Here is a 23,664-nt window from a genome sequence, read left to right as displayed (position 1 = left end):
TGGCAATTATGTAGGTAATAAACCCCTAAGAGGGCACCTACTGATTATCACCCAAACTTGGTCAAATGTCGGGCCAAACCTAGTATTAAAAAGTCAACAGAAAGTCATTTTTGCAAATAAATTCATAATTAGCAATGTAGAAGCTATGGAACTGTTTTAACACTTGTATAACTTGGTAATTAATGTAAGAACATGTCTAAGCATGTTCAACCCGACAATTTCAAATTTAGGCTCGGTTTGGAACCGAAAGTCGCAAAAATTGACTTTTGCCTTGACTTTCAGTTCTGACCCAATTTTGATTATTTTAGAAATGCCTTAGAGCTCTATTAGGACCATATTACATGTTAGTATAACCCTCTGAGATTATACAACTTGGTTCCTAATTAATCCTAGTTCATTTCATGTTTCCATTATATGCCAAAAATTGACCATTATGCCCTTTTGACCCTAAAACAAGATTTCTACAAATGTGAATGGACAAAAACCTTTGTTACTGAATTATAAACATGTCCTTAAATTTTCACATCAGTTTGAGGTCTAGATTAGGAGTTATGCTCAATATCGTAACTAAGAAGCTTTTTATTAATTAAACACCACTATTAGCATATAGCCTATCTAAACCCAATTCTTGATACCAAACTTTTTACCCACTAATGTAATATAGTATTTTGGGATTTTTGAAGATTTTTATTTATTTTTAAGCTGGGCATAACATAGGGTTATAGCTATATTTCGGTAATTGTCGGTTATACCCTTTTCTTGCATAAAATGAGTTTTACATAATATTTTGATACCAAATTTGTTGCTACTGATTTTATATGATAAATAAAATATTTTGAACTTCATAAACTGATCAAAAACTCAGAATTCCTATTTTAACCCGAAATTCGCTTAAAATCGACTTTTACGCGTTTTAAGCGCCTAGTATGAGTTAAAACTATTTTTGACATATAAAACTTAATACCTACTGATGTTTTAAGTAAATTTTTATAATTAAACAGTAAGCCAAAGTTTTAAACTCAGAATTCCAGATTTGACCTTTAAAGCTTATGTGAAATTACCAAAATGCCCTTACGGTGCATAGTTTGGTTATAAAAGATAAATTTCACATATATGCAATACCCTACTGTTATGACTTATAAAAATACATATTTTTACTGATTATATCAGACCTGAAACTCAGATTTATAATTAATCTCTTTTATGAGCTTTAAAATGACCAAAATACCCCTACGGGGCTTAAATTGAGTTTAAATTCATTTTGGGCATAATGGAAGGTATCCTACTGATATCACAACATATTTAAGGCATATTAACTTAGGAAACCTGTTCATGACTCAATTGTTTACCCGTTATGCATTTTTCGCGTTCGGTTCGGTTTATGTAACTAGTTTGCATAAATTAGCCGAAACGGGTCAAACCTTATCATTTTTGTCTCAAAATCCAGAATGTGTTTAGTTTACCCATATTATACAAGTATACAAACTTGTCGGGTCTAAACCTCAATCTAATCCGGTCTTCGCTTAATCGTGCGTTTTGAACCGCATATCTTCCTTTAAAACTAACCGGTCTAAGTTTATGCTTAATTAAGACCCGTTAGGAATCTAATAGGTTATTAAAACCTTCGTTCCAGATTAGGAGACCAGTAAAAACTACTTGCACTCGCTGACTGTGATATATACTTGCTCAGATAAATACTTTTAACTTATTTTCCCTTATACGGGCTTGAGGTACGGTATATAAAATACCGCTTGGTCGGGCATTGAATTCTTAATCGTATAAAGGTTAATTTATTGAGATAACCCGTGTAAACTGTTTTGTTTGCTTAAAGCCTTTGGGGGGTTAATGACCATGTCCCGGATATCCTTGGCATCATTCAATGAAATGGCCACGACCTAAGCACGGGGTGTAGGCATACACCTGCCAGTACATAAATATATAAAAAGGTATAACCGCCGGTTTGACAATAACTTGCCGCGGGATTATATCATGTGGTGTGTCTATTAATCTTTAACCCGGTATTCAGCCCGGGCTACTGAACGTATAACAAACATGTAATTCTTTTACAAGTTTATATATAAATAATTATCCCAAGTTATAAAAGATGTTTTGTGACATGTGCATTTAAATCAACATTTTTAAACATTTTCAAAATGAGTCGGTTAATTGTATTTACCAGTGTAAACTGGCGTATTTTCCAAAAAGGCTAAGTGCAGGTACTAAACGGAATGGGCTGGCTACTCCTAGCATCGCTAAAGAGTCTTGCAAGCTTAGATGTTTTAATCTGTTGAACGATGATCCTTTTTATCTTTGATCCGCCTATGGATCTTTTACAACCGTCTTTGTAATAAATGATATTACTTTCATTCGGTTTGTAATGTTTAATCTTTTGCTTCCGCTGTGCATTAAAATGTAATGATTTGACTATGACGATATCCACGTCACGATACTCTCCACCGGGCCTACCGGTAATACGTGGAAATATCGGGGTGTGACAGGTTGGTATCAGAGCCAACACTGAGTGAATTAAACACTAGCCTTTTGTGTTTAATCTCAGTTACACAGTTGCACGTTACTCGACTTTCGAGTCTAGACAAAGAACTTAGGACTAATCCTAATTCGTTTTATTTTGTCCTTTATTTGTTTCCTTTGTTGTTCTTTTGTTTATTTTGACAGGTTTATCAAAATGCCACCGAGATTTAGAAGAGGACGAGGCAAGGCCCCAATTACGGGTTACGATCATGAAGCCGGACCTTCACACCGGCGAATCCCATCTATTAACATGAGTACAAGTCCTTAGGAAGATTGGAGGACATATCTGGAGCCAGCGAGGCGATCTGTCTCGCTAAGTTCGTCACCCTCCTATCACCATTCATTCGGGCCCCAATCTGAAAACGAGCCCCGCAACTCACATCACTCCTTCATCCCTTTCCAACGATCCAACTCACACCACTCCTTCAATGACCCAACACCCTATTTCCAGAGCTGGTTCAACCCAGCAAACCTAATTGAAGAACCAGTGGGTTTTAACCCATTGGGACCAGAAGACCACTTCTCGGGTGACCATGCTATGGATATGGATGAAGACACAGATCCCGCTGAACCTCCAACCGGGACACCTACTCACCCCATAGAGATCTCAAATGGGTCATCATTTCATGGATCACCTTACCGTGGTCCAAACAGCTACCAGGCGAGATTTGCCCAATATGATTGGGTGTTTACCCCTTCTTACCACTCATCGCCTCAGCAGCAGCAGGAGCAGGATCCCTCTAAGGATTCGCGTTTTGTAGTGGTCACTCCACCGCCACCACCACCAGTTCAGCAGCCGCCTCCGGAGCCACCGAGGCAGAGAAGATTAAACGCACGGATGTCCGTGCGAGGGGGAGTTCGTATCAGTACCCCTCAACCTTCGAGTGGCAGCCACTACCCGCCACTTTATGAAGACCCGCAGATGGGTGGGCCTTCAAACCCCGTCTTCGAGGTAGACTTCGCGCCAGTCGTGCCACCACCGATGGGTTATGATAACCCGATTCCTGCATACGCTGGTTCAGCGGCGTATAACCCCTTCGAGCAGCCGGCCCACACTAGCTACAACTACGCCGAAGCTGACCCTTACCTTGTAGCGGCGAACTACAATGCTCTCCACCTGGAGGGGCCCTATGGAGCTCCCTGGGGAGTTGGATACCCAGCTTATGGGTACCAACACCCGCCACCTCCTCAACCTCCACATCAGCAGCCGCCGCAGCCGCAATTGATACCTCCAGAGCAACAACAGGAGATTCTCCAAAGGTTGAGCCAGGTAGAACTGGAGGTTCAAGAAGAGCGTAGGAACAACCGCGTATTTTTCAAAGGTTTGGCAAGCCTAATCAAGGGGAAGAGCAAGAAAAGGGATTTTTGAAGATTCCTTATTTATTTATTTGTATTGTAATTTTTCTTATTTCAAGTCCCTGCATGGACATCTTGTTATGTATTTCAGTCCCTGCGAGGACTTGTATTTCTGTATTCAGCCCCTGCGTGGGCATTTTGTTTCTGTTTAGCCCCTGCGTGGGCAAGTTATTTTGGTTAAAAGTCTCGTTTAGGGCAATCATGTACTCTTTTAAATTTTAGTGGAATGTTGAATTTAAAATTTCATTTTTGTCAATTATATGCATATACATAAAATGTGAAACAAATAAAAATTTTCATTCCTTTTTATAAGATCTGCCATTATATAAAATAAAATCTTAAAGGCAAAGCCCAGTCCATATGTCATATAAAGATAGGGCCAAGATATTCAGATCCTTGTTAACATCTGAAAACATGTTAACATTCCTGGCAAATGTGATTCAGAAAAATCGCATAAGTCATCCTTATATTGGATTCATTCAAATCCTTTCCTTAATTATTAATTAAATATCCATTAGTGATGCAACGCCTACGGGCCATATTTATTGTCATATAAGACAAAAGACAGTTGTAGTCTATGACTCCCTGTCAAGAAAAGGTAATGAACTATGTTCAAACCTTATGCCTTGATCCTATGAAATCTTGGCTTATAATTTAAATCTGTCCCTGTGACTTGGCCTTTTGTGCTATGATTATATTCTAATTATAACTGAGGATTATTATAATGAAAATCCTGAATAAATATATTTAACAAATTAACCAATATGGTTATTAATACCATGGTTTATAAATCATCAAGAATGATAGTACTGTTATAAACTTCTGAATAAACCATTACCATTATTTTATGTAGCAATCAAGCTACATGGCTGGGTCGAAAGAAGTTAACAGTCACCCCTTGGAAAATCATGAGAATACTAGGATCAATATAACCAGGGAAGAGCTCCGAACATTGATTGATACTGCTGTATCTAAAGCAGTGGACAGGCAATTCAGGGAATCTAGTGGTACGCATAGTAAGACTTCATCTGTACCCCGCTCCAAATCTCATCCTAAGACTCAATCTGAGGCTCATAGTAAGCCACCCTCTAAACAACATGAGTCAAAGAAAGATGATGTTCAACACTCCTCGAATCAGCAGAGTGTCCCATCAAAGAGGATTGTATTTGATCGTGAACCACGCACAAAGACCTGTACCTATAACTATTTTGTCTCCTGCAAACCCAGGGATTTCAGTGGGGAGAAAGGAGCTATTGACTGTATAACATGGTTGGATGAAATGGATACCGTGGTTGACATCAGTGGTTATGCTGATAGGGATGTGGTGAAGTTTGTATCACAGTCGTTTAAAGGAGAGGCACTAGCTTGGTGGAGATCTCTGATCCAAGCAACTGGAAAGATCCCATTGTACAATCTGTCTTGGGATCAGTTTGTGACAGTGATCAAGGAGAATTACTGCCCTCAACATGAGGTTGAAAAGATCGAGACTGACTTCTTGTCATTGGTTATGAAGAACCAGGATTGTCAAGCATACCTCACAAGCTTTAATACCATGTCTCGATTGGTTCCATATTTGGTAACACCGGAACCCAAGCGAATAGCTCGTTTCATTGGGGGTTTAGCCCCAGAAATCAAAGCCAGTGTGAAGGCATCGCGACCTACTACTTTTAGGTCAGCAGTTGATTTATCCTTGTCTCTTACCCTAGATGCGATCAGGCAAAGATCGCTTACAAATGCTGATGCTGGGAAGAGAAAAAGTGAGGATGATACCTCACATCACTCAGGCAAGAAACACAAAGGGAACTCCGAGCACAAGAAGAGTTCCGGGTTTAGAAGGGATGATCAGCAGATGGGTGAAAAGCCCAAGTGTAAAGTTTGCAAGAAACGTCATCTGGGTAAATGCAGGTACGAATCGAAATCCCAATCACAGCCAAGAGCTTGTGGGATTTGTAAGTCTTCTGAGCACAAGACGTTAGACTGTAAGAAAATCAAGGATGCGACATGCTATAACTGTAACGAGAAGGGGCACATCAAGTCGAACTGCCCTAAGTTTTCCAAAAAGCCTGAAGAGGCCAAAAAGACCAATGCTAGGGTCTTTCGAATGGATGCACGAGAAGCCGTTTAGGATGATAATGTGATAACAGGTACCTTCCTTATAAATGATGTTTATGCAAGGGTGTTATTTGATTCGGGTGCGGATAAGTCATTTGTAGATGATAAGTTTTGTACGTTGTTGAATTTACCTGTTAAAACCCTAAGCGTGAAATATGAGGTAGAGTTGGCTGATGGTACCTTAGAAATAGCCTCAACTGCGTTAGATGGATGTTTTATATCCATTAGGAACCACTCTTTTCCGTTATCCTTACTTCCTATGAAATTGGCTGGTTTCGACATAGTTATAGGCATGGACTGGTTATCTCATAACCAAGCCCAGATAGTGTGTGACAAGAAGCAAGTGGTGATCAAGACTCCGTATGGTGAGCCACTTACCATACAGGGAGACACTCAGTATGGTTTGGCTGAACAAGTATCTATGCTTAAGGCATCCAGGTGTTTGAAACAGGGTTGTGTCATTTACATGGCACATGTGACTATTGATGAACCAAAACTAAAAATTGAAGACATCCCCGTCATTTCTGAATATCCAGAAGTTTTCCCTGAAGAACTACCTGGTTTACCACCAGATAGGCAAGTAGAGTTCAGAATTGACATCATTCCTGGAGCAGCACCCATTGCAAGAGCGCCTTACAGGTTGGCACCAACAGAGATGAAAGAGTTGAGAACTCAACTAGATGATTTATTGGCGAAAGGATTTATTAGACCTAGTTCATCTCCCTAGGGAGCACCAATCCTGTTTGTAAAGAAGAAGGATGGATCGATGCGTCTATGCATCGATTATCGCAAGCTTAACAAAGTCACTATCAAGAATAGATATCCATTGCCCAGGATCGACGATCTGTTCGATCAATTGCTAGGGGAAAGTTACTTCTCTAAGATCGATTTGAGGTCAGGCTACCATCAACTGAAGGTTAAAGAGGAAGATGTACACAAAACTGCATTTAGGACTCGTTATGGTCATTATGAGTTCTTAGTGATGCCTTTTGGGCTCACTAATGCACCAGCAACGTTCATGGATCTCATGAACCGCGTCTGCAAGCCCTACTTGGATAAATTTGTCATCGTCTTCATTGATGACATTCTTATTTACTCAAAGAATCAAGCTGACCATGAGAAGCACCTTCGTTGCATTCTAAAACTCCTTCAACATGAAAAGCTCTATGCCAAGTTTTCGAAATGTGAATTTTGGCTTCGTGAAGTCCAATTTCTTGGACATGTGGTTAGTGAGCATGGTATCCAGGTGGATCCCGCTAAGATTGAAGCCATCATGAATTGGCAAGAGCCGAAGACTCCCACTGAGATTTGCATCTTTCTAGGCCTGGCAGGATACTATAGACGTTTTATTGAAAACTTCTCAAGGATTGCAGCACCCTAAACTTTACTGACCCACAAGAATAGCAAGTTTGACTGGGGTCCTAAGCAGCAAGAATCATTTGATATTCTCAATCAGAAGTTGAGCAATGCACCTGTATTGACATTGCCTGATGGAATCGAAGAGTTTGTAGTATACTGCAACGCATCACACACTGGTATAGGATGTGTGCTCATGCAGAAAGGCAAGGTTATTGCCTATGCTTCTCGACAGTTAAAGGTGCATGAAAAGAACTACACCACCCATGAGTTGGAATTGGGTGCTGCTGTGTTTGCACTAAAACTTTGGAGACATTATCTATATGGTACCAAGTGTGTGATCTATTCTGATCACAAAAGCCTTCAACATCTGTTTAATCAGAAGGACTTAAACATGAGGCAGCGTTGATGGATGGAAACTTTAAACGATTATGATTGTGAAATACGATACCATCCGGGCAAGGCGAATGTGGTCGCCGATGCTTTAAGTAGGAAGGAAAGGGTTAAGCCCATAAGAATCAATGCCAAGAGCATTGAATTAAAGAATAGTTTGAATGAAAGATTGTTAGCCGCTCAAAAGGAAGCTGTCTTAGAAGCTAACTATCCAAATGAGAAGTTAGGAGTAACTGCTGAGCAGTTATCTTATGGCAAGGATGGAATCCTAAGATTAAACGGACGAATATGGGTTCCAATATATGGAGGACTGCGGGATGTTATCCTCCAAGAAGCCCACAGTTCTAAGTATTCCGTTCATCCTGGGAGTGACAAGATGTACCAGGATTTAAAGGCAAGTTATTGGTGGATAGGCTTGAAGAAGTCTATAGCCACTTATGTAGCCAAATGTTTGACATGTGCGCAAGTCAAAGCTGAACCCCAAAAGTCGTCAGGTTTGCTGCAACAGTCTAAACTTCCCACCTGGAAGTGGGAGATGGTGACTATGGATTTTATCACCAAGTTACCAAAGACAAAGCAAGGAAATGATACTATTTGGGTTATACTGGATAGATTGACTAAGTCAGCCCACTTCTAACCTATTAAGGAAACACACAGCTCAGATAAGTTAGCTCAGCTGTACGTGGATAAGATTGTGTCTCTCCACGGAGTGCCAGTATCTATCATCTCTGATAGGGATACGAGATATACATCGCATTTTTGGAAAAGCTTTCAACAATCCCTAGGCACTCGATTAAATTTCAGCATTGCGTACCATCCTCAAACGGATGGTCAAAGCGAGCGAACAATTCAAACACTGGAAGATATGTTAAGGGCTTGTGTTATTGATCTAGGTGGAAGTTGGGATGATCATCTTCCATTGATCGAATTTTCATACAATAATAGTTATCACTCCAGTATTCTAGCTGCACCATTTGAAGCCTTGTATGGATGGAAGTGCAGGACGCCCGTTTGCTGGGCAGAAGTTGGGGATATCCAACTAACATGACCTGATATAGTCCTGGAGACGACAGATAAGATTGTACAGATAAGAGATCGTCTCAAAGCTGCAAGGGATAGGCAGAAAAGCTACGCAGACAAAAGGCGTAAACCTCTAAAGTTTGAGGTAGGTGACAAAGTGTTACTAAAGGTATCACCCTGGAAAGGGGTAATGCGATTTGGTAAGAAAGGGAAGTTAAGCCCAAGATATATAGGACCATTTGAGATCATCGAATGTGTCGGAACAGTGGCTTATAAGTTAAACTTGCCTGAAGAGCTCAGTGGTATGCATAATGTATCCCACATCTGTAATCTGAAGAAATGTCTAGCTGATGAATCGCTAGTCATACCACATACGGATGTGCATATAGATGAGAACCTAAAATTTGTTGAAAAACCTTTGTCGATCGAGGATCGTCAGGTTAAGAAGCTTCGAAAGAAGCATGTACCGATTGTAAAGGTTAAATGGGATGCCCGTAGGGGTTCCGAGTATACGTGGGAGGTAGAGTCCACAATGAAAGAAAAATACCCTCATTTGTTTCAGTAAATCTCGAGGTCGAGATTTCTTTTAAGGGGGTGAGGATGTAACACCTCGTAAAATCGCGACCAAGAAAATAAAGACACGTGTCATGAAAGATAAACGTGTTATAAATCCGGATCAAGTGAAAGATGTAAGGTAGGATTAAAAAGGTCAACATGTTTAATTATACCTCTGAGTGGCCTATTTATAAATCCCAAACCTTAACTTGTTTTATAAACATCTGATATACATATTTCAAATCCGGTTATCCTTAGTGGTAATTAAATTAAATCTCAAAGAAATGGATTCTATGAGTGATTACGACAAATATTGTATTCAAGACCTTTTCAAAAGAATCCAAGATAACATAAGTGCATGGCAACACATGCAAGGACATGCAAGGTCTGATTCCATGGTCCCCTCCTGCTGTTAAATGCATAAGATTCGAAATTATAAAGGTTGCATGGTCAAAACCTAGGAGTTTACAAATTTTTGTCTTCTGGTCAGCGGATACGGACCGTATGAGCTTAGGCTTACGGTCCGCAAGGAGTGTAGCTAGGCGATGCAGTTCAAGGTCGGTTACGGACCGCATCGGTTTGAGCTTACAGTCCGTAAGAGGTGCATACGGACCGCAAGGGATTTTGCTTACGGTCCGTAAGGCTGTCGCCGGCAGCAGAAAATGGACAGATGCCTGTTCAGCATGTTACACCACCTTACTTGCATGGTTTTCGAATTACAGGAGTTGGGCCAATGGTTTTACATGCATAGGGACACATGGGGTCATCTGGAAACATTTGTAGACCTTGTTGGCATGATCATGTGAAATTGGGATACATATATAAGGAGTTCTTGTTTGTAACATAAGACTTGCCATTTGAAAACCATTTCAAGTATTCTCTGGAGCTAACTGGACTTCAAGCAGACTCCCATCAAGTTCTAAATCGTGCTTAGGACCCTTGTAAGTGTCCTTAACCTCCTAAGTTCAGTTTTATTTAGTATAATGACCAAAAGTCAAACCTATCGTAATTAAGGTTTGACTTGGTGATTAATCACTAATGGTCCAGTCAATTCTCGAATTAAGAGTAGTTATAAGTTGGCAATTATGTAGGTAATAAACCCCTAATAGGGCACCTACTGTTATCACCCTAACTTGGTCAAATGTCGGGTCAAACCTAGTATTAAAAAGCCAACAGAAAGTCATTTTTGCAAATAAATTCATAATTAGCAATGTAGAAGCTATGGAACCTGTTTTAACACTTGTATAACTTGGTAATTAATGTAAGAACATGTCTAAGCATGTTCAACTCGACAATTTCAAGTTTAGGCTCGGTTTGGAACCGAAAGTCGCAAAAATTGACTTTTGCCTTGACTTTCAGTTCTGACCCGATTTTGATTATTTTAGAAATGCCTTAGAGCCCTATTAGGACCATATTACATGTTAGTATAACCCTCTGAGATTATACAACTTGGTTCCTAATTAATCCTAGTTCATTTCATGTTTCCATTTTATGCCTAAAATTGACCATTATGCCCTTTTGACCCTAAAACAAGATTTCTACAAATGTGAATGGACAAAAACCTTTGTTACTGAATTATAAACATGTCCTTAAATTTTCACATCAGTTTGAGGTCTAGATTAGGAGTTATGCTCAATATCGTAATTAAGAAGCTTTTTATTAATTAAACAACACTATTAGCATATAGCCTATCTAAACCCAATTCTTGATACCAAACTTTTTACCCACTGATGTAATATAATATTTTGGGATTTTTGAAGATTTTTATTTATTTTTAAGCTGGGCATAACATAGGGTTATAGCTATATTTCGGTAAATGTCGGTTATACCCTTTTCTTGCATAAAATGAGTTTTACATAATATTTTGATACCAAATTTGTTGCTACTGGTTTTATATGATAAATAAAATATTTTGAACTTCATAAGCTGATCAAAAACTCAGAATTCCTATTTTAACCGGAAAGTCGCTTAAAATCGACTTTTACTCGTTTTAAGCACCCAGTATGAGTTAAAACTATTTTTGACATATAAAACTTAATACCTACTAATGTTTTAAGTAAATTTTTATAATTAAACAGTAAGCCAAAGTTTTAAACTCAGAATTCCAGATTTGACCTTTAAAGCTTATGTGAAATTACCAAAATGCCCCTACGGTGCATAGTTTGGTTATAAAAGATAAATTTCACATATATGCAATACCCTACTGTTATGACTTATAAAAATACATATTTTTACTGATTATATCAGATCTGAAACTCAGATTTATAATTAATCTCTTTTATGAGCTTTAAAATGACCAAAATACCCCTACGGGGCTTAAATTGAGTTTAAATTCATTTTGGGCATAATGGAAGGTATCCTACTGATATCACAACATATTTAAGGCATATTAACTTAGGAAACCTGTTCATGACTCAATTGTTTACCCATTATGCATTTTTTGCGTTCGGTTCGGTTTATGTAACTAGTTTGCATAAATTAGCCGAAACGGGTCAAACCTTATCATTTTTGTCTCAAAATCCAGAATGTGTTTAGTTTACCCATATTATACAAGTATACAAACTTGTCAGGTCTAAACCACATTCTAATCCGGTCTTCGCTTAATCGTGCGTTTTGAACCGAATATCTTCCTTTAAAACTAATCGGTCTATGTTTAGGCTTAATTAAGACCCGTTAGGAATCTAATAGGTTATTAAAACCTTCGTTCCAGATTAGGAGACCAGTAAAAGCTACTTGCACTCGCTGATTGTGATATATACTTGCTCAGGTAAATACTTTTAACTTATTTTCCCTTATACGGGCTTGGGGTACGGTATATAAAATACCGTTTGGTCGGGCATTGAATTCTTAATCGTATAAAGGTTAATTTATTGAGATGACCCGTTTAAACTGTTTTGTTTGCTTAAAGCCTTTGGGGGGTTAATGACCTTGTCCCAGATATCCTTGGCAATATTCAATGAAATGGCCACGACCTAAGCACGGGGTGTAGGCATACACCTACCAGTGCATATATATATATATATATATATATATAAAGGTATAACCGCCGGTTTGAAAATAACTTGCCACGGGATTATATCATGTGGTGTGTCTATTAATCTTTAACCCGGTATTCAGCCCGGGCTACTGAACGTGTAACAAACATGTAATTCTTTTACAAGTTTATATATAAATAATTATCCCAAGTTATAAAAGATGTTTTGTGCCATGTGCATTCAAATCAACATTTTTAAACATTTTCAAAATGAGCCGGTTAATTGTATTTACCAGTGTAAACTGACGTATTTTCCAAAAAGGCTAAGTGCAGATACTAAACGGAATAGGTTGGCTACTCCTAGCATCGCTAAAGAGTCTTGCAAGCTTAGATGTTATAATCTGTTGAACAATGATCCTTTTTATCTTTGATCCGCCTGTGGATCTTTTACAACCGTCTTTGTAATAAATGATATTACTTTCATTCGGTTTGTAATGTTTAATCTTTTGCTTCCGCTGTGCATTAAACTGTAAAGATTTAACTATGACGATATCAACTACGTCACGATACTCCCCAGCAGGCCCACCGGTAATACGTGGAAATATCGGGGTGTGACAGTTCTGATGGGATCCGGTGCATTAGTGCTGGTATGATCGCAACCTAAAGATTACCAGCTCCTTATTCCTTTATACCTTTCCACGCCTTAATCCCATGCCCACCTATGCTCTCATGTGCGGCCTACGCTACGCGTCTCGGGCCCGCCGTGCGCGCGGGTGCCTTTGTCATAGCCTTCCTTTGACAAAACCAGCCACTCCCGTCAATAAACTCTCACGCTTTCCAATAAACTAAGGACACGTCAAGCCAACGCCTACCAGCGGGCCCGTCTCCCCTACCGACGAGCCTTCGGCACAGAAAAATCTTGTTTAATCGAAAGCGCGCCTCCGGTCACCCCGTAGCCCCGTTCCCCACATCAACGGCCACTCGGATGCTACGCCAAAGATACATCGACCGGTAAATAAAATAAAACAAAAAATGAAAAAAGGGGGTTGCAACACGAGGACTTCCCAGGGGGGTCACCCATCCTAGTACTACTCTCGCCCAAGCACGCTTAACTGCGGAGTTCTGATGGGATCTGGTGCATTAGTGCTGGTATAATCACAACCAAAAGAATACCAGCTCCTTATTCCTTTATACCTTTCCACGCCTTGATCCCATGCCCACCTATGCTCTCATGTGTGGCCTACGCTACGCGTCTCGGGCCCGCCGTGCGCGCGCGCGCCTTCGTTATAGCCTTCCTTTGACAAAAGCGGCCACTCCCGTCAATAACCTCTCACGCTTTCCAATAAACTAAGGACACTTCAGGCCAACGCCTACGAGTGGGCCCGTCTCCCCTACCGACGAGCCTTCGACACGGTAAACCGTGTTTAATCGAAAGCGCGCCTCCGGGCACCCCGTAGCCCCGTTCCCCACATCAACGGCCACTCGGATGCTACGCCAAAGATACATCGACCGGTAAATAAAATAAAACAAAAAACAAAACAAGGGGTTGCAACACGAGGACTTCCCTGGGGGTCACCCATCCTAGTACTATTCTCGCCAAATCACGTTTAACTGCGAAGTTCTGATGGGATCCGGTGCATTAGTGTTGGTATGATCGCAACCGAAAGAATACCAGCTCCTTATTCCTTTATACCTTTCCACGCGTTTATCCCATGCCCACCTATGCTCTCATGTGTGGCCTACGCTACGCGTCTCGGGCCCGCCGTATGCGCGTGCGCATTCGTCATAGCCTATCTTTGATAAAAGCGGCCACTCCCGTCAATAAGCTCTCACGCTTTCCAATAAACTAAGGACACGTTAGGCCAACGCCTACGAGTGGACTGAGGCCAAACTTTGCTAAATGCTATAACCGAAGATTACACAATTATGTAAAATACGATTATGGTAATACGGTTAGGGTTTATGGTAATTTAGGTTTTTTTTGGAAGTAGTGGATCAACCGGTTACCTTGGCCGCCTCTAGGCGTACACGCTCAGGTTCGAATTCGCCGGCCCGCAATGCGATACCTCACGGTTGGTCTTGCCTAAGCCCCGTGCAGGAACCCCACTAGTTCGAGATCGAACCTGTGACCTTTGGGTAAAACTTTACACTTCACTCCTCTTATCATCTGAGCTGGTAGTCATTGGCTTATAGTAATTTAGGTATGTATGGTTGTTTCGCGTAAATCTTAATTCCTCTAACCCTTAAATACCATGAGGCTTAGCAAAATACATGATATTACGTCATAGTGAGTTTGCTTGGAAATTTGGAAGACTTGTGAAAATCTTGTAAAAAAAACAAAAGAATCGTGGGTTTGTAGAATAACTGAATTGAGGTTCTCAAGAGTCAAAAGTTTTGTTTAAAAATTGTGACCTCTCAAAAGTTTAAAGTTTAAGAAGAATACAAGTAACCAGTTGACTGGTTGATCTACTTGAGATTTTTATTATAATTTAACAAGAAATAAATATAGCTTCTCCATGTAAGGTTATTGTAGGTTTTTTCTAAATTGTTAGGGGTTTTGCAAGTTTGACATTAGACAATGAATACAAATTAAAAGAAAAATGGAATAGAGGTTTGTATAACAAGTTATGGCTGGTCAATGTGTCTAAAAAGGTCAAAATTAACATAAACAATAAAAAAGGAAGCTGACAAAGGTGAAATTAGAAAAAAAAATTATGGACAAACCGCCTTCGGCTGTTTGCCAGCTTGTAGATCTCAAAAAAACAAGCAATTTAAAAAAAATTCAGGTAATTCCGAGCTGTGTGTGAAGAGTTATGACCTTTCAAAGTTGTGTGAAAGTGTTTCTAAATTAGGCACATAAAAAAATAAAGAAACATATAGGGGCTTTAAAAAAAAGAAACATATAGCAGTTAATAGTTATTATATAGTAAAATATGCAGAGTTGAACAAAGCTTCAGCAAATTGAGATGAAGCATATGACACACGAATCCTTCAAATTATATTTGTTGTTGCTTAAGATAACAATTACATTTTTATGTATCATACACGAATCCTTCAAATTATTGTATAGTTATTTATTCTTTTTAGGTAGTTTTAGTATTATATTATATTATATTATGTTTTGGCAGGTCCTGGTGCAAATGAAGCAAAAACGAGTAATATGAAAATGACCAGCCAGTTGGGCAGAGTGGGGCGCCAATGACAGAAGTAAAAATTGCCGCTATTTTTCTTTAGCGGGCCGAAGCCACTATCTCTATTTCATAAGTTTGAGCTGCATAATGTTGTGGGGGCCGACAAAGACTAACACCCAACGAACTTGAAAAGAAATAAAGTAATGTTACATAACATTAAATCTAGTGGACAAATGATGCATATACAAAATTCATCTAGGATTAATTAACTGGGCATTCACGTGAAGGATTATGGCGGCGGCCAATTCTTTAAAGTATTATTAAAAAAAGAAGCTGCTATAGTTTTGTAATTGAATGGGCCGTGAATTTCTAAATTACATTCATACTTTGGGCCATGAAAGTTGATAAGCCCAGACCTTGGACGCAAGCATAAGATATATCATCATCAGCAGGAGATTAGACGAAAAAGGGGGGAACCGCACATCAGAGCCAGATCATCACGGCTTGGGACGATTTTTGAAGGCAGTTCATATAGGATCAAGGCTATGGAATCATTGGGATTGAGCGGGAAGCTTGGGGAGCAAGAGATTAACGGGTTTTTCTACTTGATTTTCTTTAGTTTTCTATTTTTTCTTGTTTGTCATCGATGAATTCTTGTTCTAAACCTTGTTTATTTGCTTTTAAAGTTATGATGCTTGGCTAAACATTTAAGTCACCTAGACTTGATGAATGGATTGATGTAAAGTTTTTACCGGTTTATGTTATTTGCATGATTGTTATGGATTAATTGTGATTTGTAAGAGGTTTGATTTAATGGTTTGATGTATATGCGTGCTTTGAATTGGTTTATTGTTATTATTTGCTTTATATGATTCTTAGTGACGGTCTATATCACAACATAGAGTCATATTAGGGTTTAGGATTTCGGTGAGTGTCTATATCACATAAGAAAACCTTAACTCTTTAGGGAGAATTGGCCAATAAACCCTAGAAGTAATTGGTAATAATTTACTAAGTCTTAGTGTTCTACTAGTCCTAATACCTGGAAAGTGAGGGGCTATTGGTAGGTCTTATCCGGCGAATTGCTTTAGATAGTCCTTGGAAAAGGTCATGTCTTGGTTTACCTGTCGGTCTTATTAGTCTATCAAGTCAAATTGATTACTTCAAACTACCCTAGATCTAGGATTGGAAAAGAATAGGTCAACATTAGGGTACTTACACAATAATTAGACAACTGGAAAGGCGTCTAATAACCGGTAAGATTAACGGCCTAGGTAGTTCCACAGGTTTCTCCTTGAGAAGGGTCGAGGGGCCTCGATGGTTCTTAATAGGTTTATTATTTTAAGATCCCGGTTCCATAACTCGTGCACTTAACTTAATCGGTAATTCTTAAAAACAATCCAGGATTCTTGTCTAGGTGGTCTCATTCTCATATAAGAAAAGTCCTCAGTCTTTATCCGTCTTTAGTCTAGTTCTAGTTTAATTTAGTAGTTTAATATAGATTTTCTAGATTTTCCGTAAACCCCCCCCCCCTTAAACAATTAAAACAAGTAAAGTCGTGTCTGTCAGTGTCTGTTAGAGTCTAATTTGCGTGATACATAGAGTCCTGTGGTTCGATACTCGGACTTACTTAGGCTATACTACATTGACCGGTACACTTGCAGGTTGTGTGGTTTAGGTTATAGAGAGTCTGTTTTTATAAATTTAAAGCTTTGTAGTGTCTAGCTTAGGGAGTCTAATTTAGTTAAGTTTTATAGTCTGTTTAGCACACATCAAGGCTTGCGTTAGCTGCGATTGCGAATATACTTGTCCCCTTAAACCCGAATCCAATCCCAAGCCCTTATCATGTGAATATAATTTAAGTGCGGTCAGTCTACCTAGGGTCTCACGCTAGAATTTACAGTCCACCTACTCCCGCCTCAAGCTTATAGGACTAAAGGAACGATCACTGGACCAATTCCCAACCGTCTTATATCAAAATCAGAAGAGTTTACAATCATATTTTTTTTATTATTATTTTTTTTTTCTCTCTTTTTTTTTTCTAAGTGAGCGTAGACAATGCTTTCCCTAACCAAGAGGCAATCCGGCTGTAGAGTCGCTATCCCCAACCACAGATTACTTAGGTTTCGGTACTTTTTTCTCTTTTTTTTTTTTTTTTTGCACAGTCGATTTCACACACCCTAGCGGTAATCTTGCTGTAGAGTCGCTATCCCCAGCTCAGACTACATAGGAATGCATTACTTTCATTTAGTTTCTAGCCCACTTTTATTCTATTTTTTTTATGATAAAAAACTCTAACGATTTTAATTTATAACAGTGCCCCTTATACTATTATTGGCGGTTTTAATTTCCCATATCTCCCAGGCGAAAACCCACTAGTAAACTGACAATTAAGATATATTAGATCAAAGGGACTTAAAACCAAACCCGGGCCTATCCACATATCCCAAACTAGACGCAAGCTCGATTTATTTAAATCTCATATTATTATTATTTCAACCCGAGCAAAAATTTTATCTTTTCTATCATTTTCCGTTTAAAAAAATGCAAACTTCTTTTATTTCAAAGACATTTTCTGATTTTTTCAATTTTTTTTTTAATTTTTTTGTGTTTTTTTATAATTTAGACTCGATTATTTACATGTATCCTATCCCCACACTTAGAGATTGCATTGTCCCTAATGCAAGAATGAAAATACGACTCTACGACTACCTACAAAAAAAAACTGCAAACGAAATAAATAAAAATATACAACAACAAAAAGGGAAACGACTTAGCTGAGTATGTGAGACTGTCAAAGTGCCAGTCGTTTCCACATAAGCCCTCCAATTCGATACGCGCTCAGCAAACAACTCCTAACCTCGGACACGCGAACGAAAGCGGCTACAAATACCAACCTAATCACGCAAACACCAAACACTAGCAAAAGATAATATACTATATCACGTTCAACAACCATCCACAATTATATCAACCAACCCCAAAACCCATCCAACCTGTTTAAAATATTAGTACAGACCGAGATATGATGAAAACAGCATAAAAGAAAAATATATAAAAAAAACAGTATGCTCGATCACTGCTGCATCATCCTCAAACCACACCATCTACTACTCATCTCAAACCATGCTCCACGATAACTGACCACTCTTAGTGGTAAATCAGCCGGCTGCTCCTAAAAAGCACCTCGCCTGCGTTTGGTGCCTGACGAGGAACCTTCACCTGACATCCTGTAAAAATAGTTCGAAAACGCGCAAAAACAGGTGAACAGTCAGTAAACACAAACTATTTTTGTTATTTTTTTTTTTGAATTTTTTTAATTTTGTTGTATTTTTTTATTTTTTAAATAAAATAATATACATTCGAACGACGGCCGTATAGCATTTCGTTCGCGGCCGTTGTTTGAAAACAAATGACTCTATCGCAAACAACTCGAAAACAAACCAAACTCCGCCCGAATGGAGATTGAGTACGAGCGAAACGGTTTAGTAATCAATCGATGCAACAATACGACTATAATAAGACTCTAGCCACACCAAAAATGACTCGTACGACACAAACGACGCTAACGACACTAAGACGCAAAATACAACCAAACTTAGGATCATACCCTCTCCCGGCACTTTGCTCACCCTCAAGCAATCCCAAGTGCCGAAACATTATCAAACAAAGCTAAATGTGGAAGCAACGGAAACGAGTCGAGTGTTTGGTGATAAATTACATTTTTATGTCAAAAAAGTTTCGACCCGAATCCCCACACTAGAGCTTTGCTACGCTTATATCAACTATGCCTGCATTATTCAAAGCAAACAAATCAAGCCACCCCGTCGCCCATGTTAAAACCTGTCCTGACTAAAATATGTGTTCGAGCAAAACAAAACAATCACCCCCCCCCTATTGTGTCATTAATCTTGTCCAAAATCAAATCAAATCAAGCAACTCAAACCATAACATTTGTGACTCGAAAACAACTCCAAGTTTTGACTCAACGAAGCTTAACCGACACTTGCCCAACAATGACCCGACACAACTAACTGACTACAGACTCAACATGAACCCAATGAACTGGCCTAAACTAGCATAAATAATGACTCGACCAACATCACCGTAATAGACTCGACAAGACTCACTAACTGCCTCGACACAATACTCGACTGAACAAAAGAAACGGACTTGACAACTTGACTCACACAAATCACTCAAACCAAACCGTAAAATTTACTCGACTGACCAACTCGACACACCAGGAAAACAACTCAAACGATGACTCGACACAAGTTAACTGACTAGACGAGACCTTAATGGCCAACCGAACCCATCTGTCGACTCGACTGGACTTAACTAACCCGAAAAAAAACAACCCAACTCCGGCTCAACTCAAACGCACCTAACCGAAACAGATTCAGTTCGAAACATGCAACTTGAGCCAACACTACAACACATCGACACAAACAAAAAACGGGACTCGAGTACTCAACCTGGACTCTACTGAACCAACAACTGATTCGACAAAAACTGACCCTAAATGCATCACTAATCTAAATAAAAACTAAAATACTGACTCAGCATACATAGTTTGCAGGAGACATACCTTAGACTCGTGAGAAACAAGAGAGAATAAGAAAAAATTTTTGGTTGTAAGTCGATTCCCAAGTGAAGTCCCGATTTATGAATGGAAGATAGCGAATTGCTGTAACAAATCGGCTGTGTGATGGTTGTTTCAGTGGGTATGTTGAGGTTTATCGGTGATGAAGAAGTGATTGGGGTGGAGGGATGTACGGCAGTGATGGGTGGAGAAGTTAGGGGGATATCGGCGGTGAATGGGTAAGGGTTTAAGTGGGAAATCAGTTGGGAGGGAGAAGGTTATCGACTGAGATGGGGAGGAGTGGGTGGTCGGCGGCGGAAGTGGTAGGGTTGTCGGCGGAAGAAAGGAGGGTGAGTGGCGGTGGTTGGATAGGTTGTCGGCGGTGGATGGGAGGTAAAGGGTTTGACCGGTGGTTGGTGGGTAAGGAAGAAGGAGAGGTGGATGTTTTGTTTTTAGGGTTAGGAAGGTGATATGGGGAAGAAGGAGGGCAACAATTCGAAGGTGAGCAGGTGTATGTTTTTTTTTAGGTGTTAATGTAAATCTCTTTTTTTTTTCTTTAAAACTTGGCTGCAGATGTGGGAGGTGGCGGGTGGCCAAAAATTGTAGTAAGTGGTGGCGGCCCGCCACCACGTTAAGATGATGTTCCGAACAAAAGAACCATTTTCGTGCTGGCGGGTGGCTAGAAAGTTCAATAAATGGTGGCGGACCGCCAAACCGTGACTAATTTTCAATTTTTTTTTTTAACTCATCAAGAATCACCAAAATTTGTCTAACACTTACTTGGAACCTTATTCTCCTCGCAATTTCCTACAAATCCTCGGTGATGCACTCCTGCAAACGACTCAAAACACAAACAAGGACCCGAAAAAAAACTACGAAAAACAACTGTTAGCTACCGAAAAAAAAATACGAAAAAAATAAATGAAGATACAAACGGTACAAAATATACACTTGGGATTTCAACTTTTCACATACTTATGGAGGATCATAAAGATGCAGCTCACCTCCAAACACACATTCACGGGTTGTAGCACTATTATACCTATCATTGCTCAACTCAACCCAAACACTCTTATCTCTCTCACAACCTCTCAACTCCTCAATTGGCGGTTTGAATCTATACTCTTCATATCGAACTCCATCCCCACACTGAACCTTACTCAGTGTCTCTATCTTAGATTCTAAACGCACCATTCTCGCTTCTAATTCCTCTACTCTCCTATCCGGTGGATCCCCACACTTGATTCCTATCACCTTCTCTAGACTCAGATCACTCACCACCTTCTCTTCATCTCTCTCATCCTTCTCGCACTCCCCTACTGACGATACCGCCTCCACTCTATCACTAGACCCTCTCGAATTGATAACCTTAAAAATTACCGATTCCTCGCCCGCTCTAAGTGTGATGGTGCCTAAAAAGACATCAATGAGAGCTTTAGCGGTGTTCAAGAACGGGCGTCCTAAGATTAACGGTACGTTTTCATCGGCTTCCATGTCGAGAATGACGAAATCGGCCGGAAAAACGAACTTGTCAACCTTAACAAGCAAATTCTCAACTATGCCCCTCGGATGTTTCACGGACCTATCAGCTAAAGATAATGTCATTCGGGTAGGTGAGAGCTCGCCTAAGTCTAGCTTCTCGTAGAGAGAAAAGGGCATCAAATTGATGCTAGCACCTAGGTCAGCTAAGGCTTTAGTATGGGTGTTACTACCGAATAGACAAGGAATTGTGAAAACACCGGGATCGGTAAGCTTTTCAGGAAGCTGGTTTGAGACAACGGCCGAACATCCTCCATGCAATGGGACATTCGACAACTCCCCTAACTTCTCCTTATTCCTAAGAAGGTCCTTTAAAAATTTCGCGTATTTAGGCATGGACTGAAGTGCCTCTATAAACGGAAGATCAATCTTCAATTGCTTGAAGATGTCTAAGAATTGCCCGTATTCCCTCGAGTATTTTTGATTCTTAAGACGGGAAGGGAATGGGACGTACGCATGGTTCACTAAAGGCGAGGGCCTAACATCCACGGGAGGTTTCTCTACTCTCTTCTCACCTTGAGACTCACCGGGTGGTGCGATACTTGCTGGGCGCAGCCTCGATTGCACTTTGCCGGGAGCCTCCATCTCTATCTCTTCGTCTACAACATCTCTATCCTCATCGACTACTCTCTCCTCTACGCTCGGGTTCCCTACGGTTTTGCCGCTACGGGTGGTAATGGCCTTTACATGAGCATTCGGGTTCGGTTGGGTGTTACCCGCAAACTGACCGGGTAATCTCTCCTCTAACTTCCTAGACATATCACCTACAACCCTTTGAAGGTCTTGGAAAGCAGCTTGTTGATTCTTAAGCATAAGGTCATGTTCGCTAAGTTTCTTTTGGGTGGTTTGATCCCTAACAATTAATTGACTCATCATGGACTCCATCCTTTCTAGACTACCCCCAAGATCATAGCTTGACCCTTGACCTGTTTGAACCTGACTACTTGACCCCCCATCCTTGACCTGCCCATTTGAACCCCCACCAAAGAGTGAACCTAGACCCCTATTTGGATTTTGAGCTGTTTGAAAACCAGGGGGTCCGTTTGAGCGAAAATTGTTGTTAATAGCAAAATTATTAGTATTATTACGCCAACCCGAACCAAAGTTATTGTTACCAAACCCACTAGGTTGACCTCTACCTTGACCCCCTCCTACAAAATCGACTTGCTCCTCACCCACTAGCAGTGGACACGCACTCGTGTCGTGACCCCCTCGACAATACTCACATTTGTCTACCTTAGCCTTAATTTCTTTGAGTTCCCTAGACATGTTTTCCAAAACAGAGGCTAAACTAGGATCCATTGTGACATGGTTCACCCCTCGGGCGGGTGCACTAGTAGTGGTGTGGGAATTACCACTTTGATACCTCTGATCGGATCGTGATTTTGATTGAGACTGAGCAAATGCCTCAAAACGCTCTAGACACTCAGCAACTGTAAGAATACCCATCATATGCCCCCTCGCATTAGTGTCGAACCTATCACGAGTCTCTTGGGTGAGACCGTTATAAAATTTCTCACACAAAGCCCAGTCGGAAAGACCATGCTGGGAGCAACGAGCACAAAGGTTTTGGAAACGCTCCCAAGCAAGGTAGTAAGGCTCGTCGGGCTCCATGCGAAAAGAGTGGATTTGGTCTCTAAGACGTGAGGCTTTAGCGGGCGGGAAATACTTGTTCAAAAAGGCTTGACGAAGCCCCGCCTAAGTGGTAAAGGTACCGGTTGGTTGAGAGTCCAACCAAGTAGCCGCACGGCCGGCTAATGAGAATGGGAAAAGCTGTAGGTAGGTGGCATCGTTGGGTGCACCGTGAAGGCTAAAAGTGGCGAGAATACGGGAGAACCGGTTTATGTGGGCCGGTGCGTCCTCGTCCTCGTGACCCTGGAACTGGATGCTATTGGTGATGGCTTGCATTGCATAAGATGGAATCTGCCATGAGTTCTCGCTAACTATAGGTGGAACAGTAATGGGCGACGCTAGACCAGTGAAGCCTTGGGTGGCTTGTTGGTGAACAGTTTGCCTAGGGTTGGCCATCTCTTCTAGGTTTTCTGGGATGGTAAAAGCGCTAAAAGTGGGGCTATCGGGTGGGGAAACCTTAGGTGATGTTTTGGGTGAAT

The 23,664-nt window shown here is 40.3% G+C and overlaps 1 protein-coding gene and 2 non-coding genes across 3 annotated transcripts; all 3 read right to left on the bottom strand.

Moving 5' to 3' along the window:
- Positions 1 to 13,341: 13,341 nt before the first annotated feature.
- Positions 13,342 to 13,461, bottom strand: LOC118490819. Its single transcript, XR_004890044.1, has one exon. It is a non-coding gene; the product is annotated as a 5S ribosomal RNA (ribosomal RNA).
- A 380-nt stretch (positions 13,462 to 13,841) lies between these two features.
- Positions 13,842 to 13,960, bottom strand: LOC118490927. Its single transcript, XR_004890152.1, has one exon. It is a non-coding gene; the product is annotated as a 5S ribosomal RNA (ribosomal RNA).
- A 7,029-nt stretch (positions 13,961 to 20,989) lies between these two features.
- On the bottom strand, positions 20,990 to 23,167 carry LOC110875893. The gene has a single exon (XM_022124089.1). It carries the CDS (start codon positions 23,165 to 23,167, stop codon positions 20,990 to 20,992), a length of 2,178 nt encoding a protein of 725 aa, XP_021979781.1.
- Positions 23,168 to 23,664: the final 497 nt, after the last annotated feature.

The sequence above is a fragment of the Helianthus annuus genome, chromosome 3, assembly GCF_002127325.2.
Source record: "Helianthus annuus cultivar XRQ/B chromosome 3, HanXRQr2.0-SUNRISE, whole genome shotgun sequence".
Classification (NCBI taxonomy): Eukaryota; Viridiplantae; Streptophyta; class Magnoliopsida; order Asterales; family Asteraceae; genus Helianthus; species Helianthus annuus.
The sequence above is the reverse complement of the archived record's forward strand: the minus strand, read 5'-3'. Positions and strand labels throughout refer to the sequence as shown.

Coding starts and splice junctions, on each gene's coding strand:
- LOC110875893 (XM_022124089.1), bottom strand. CDS start 23,167: ATGGAGCCCGACGAGCCTTACTACCTTGCTTGGGAGCGTTTCCAAAAC.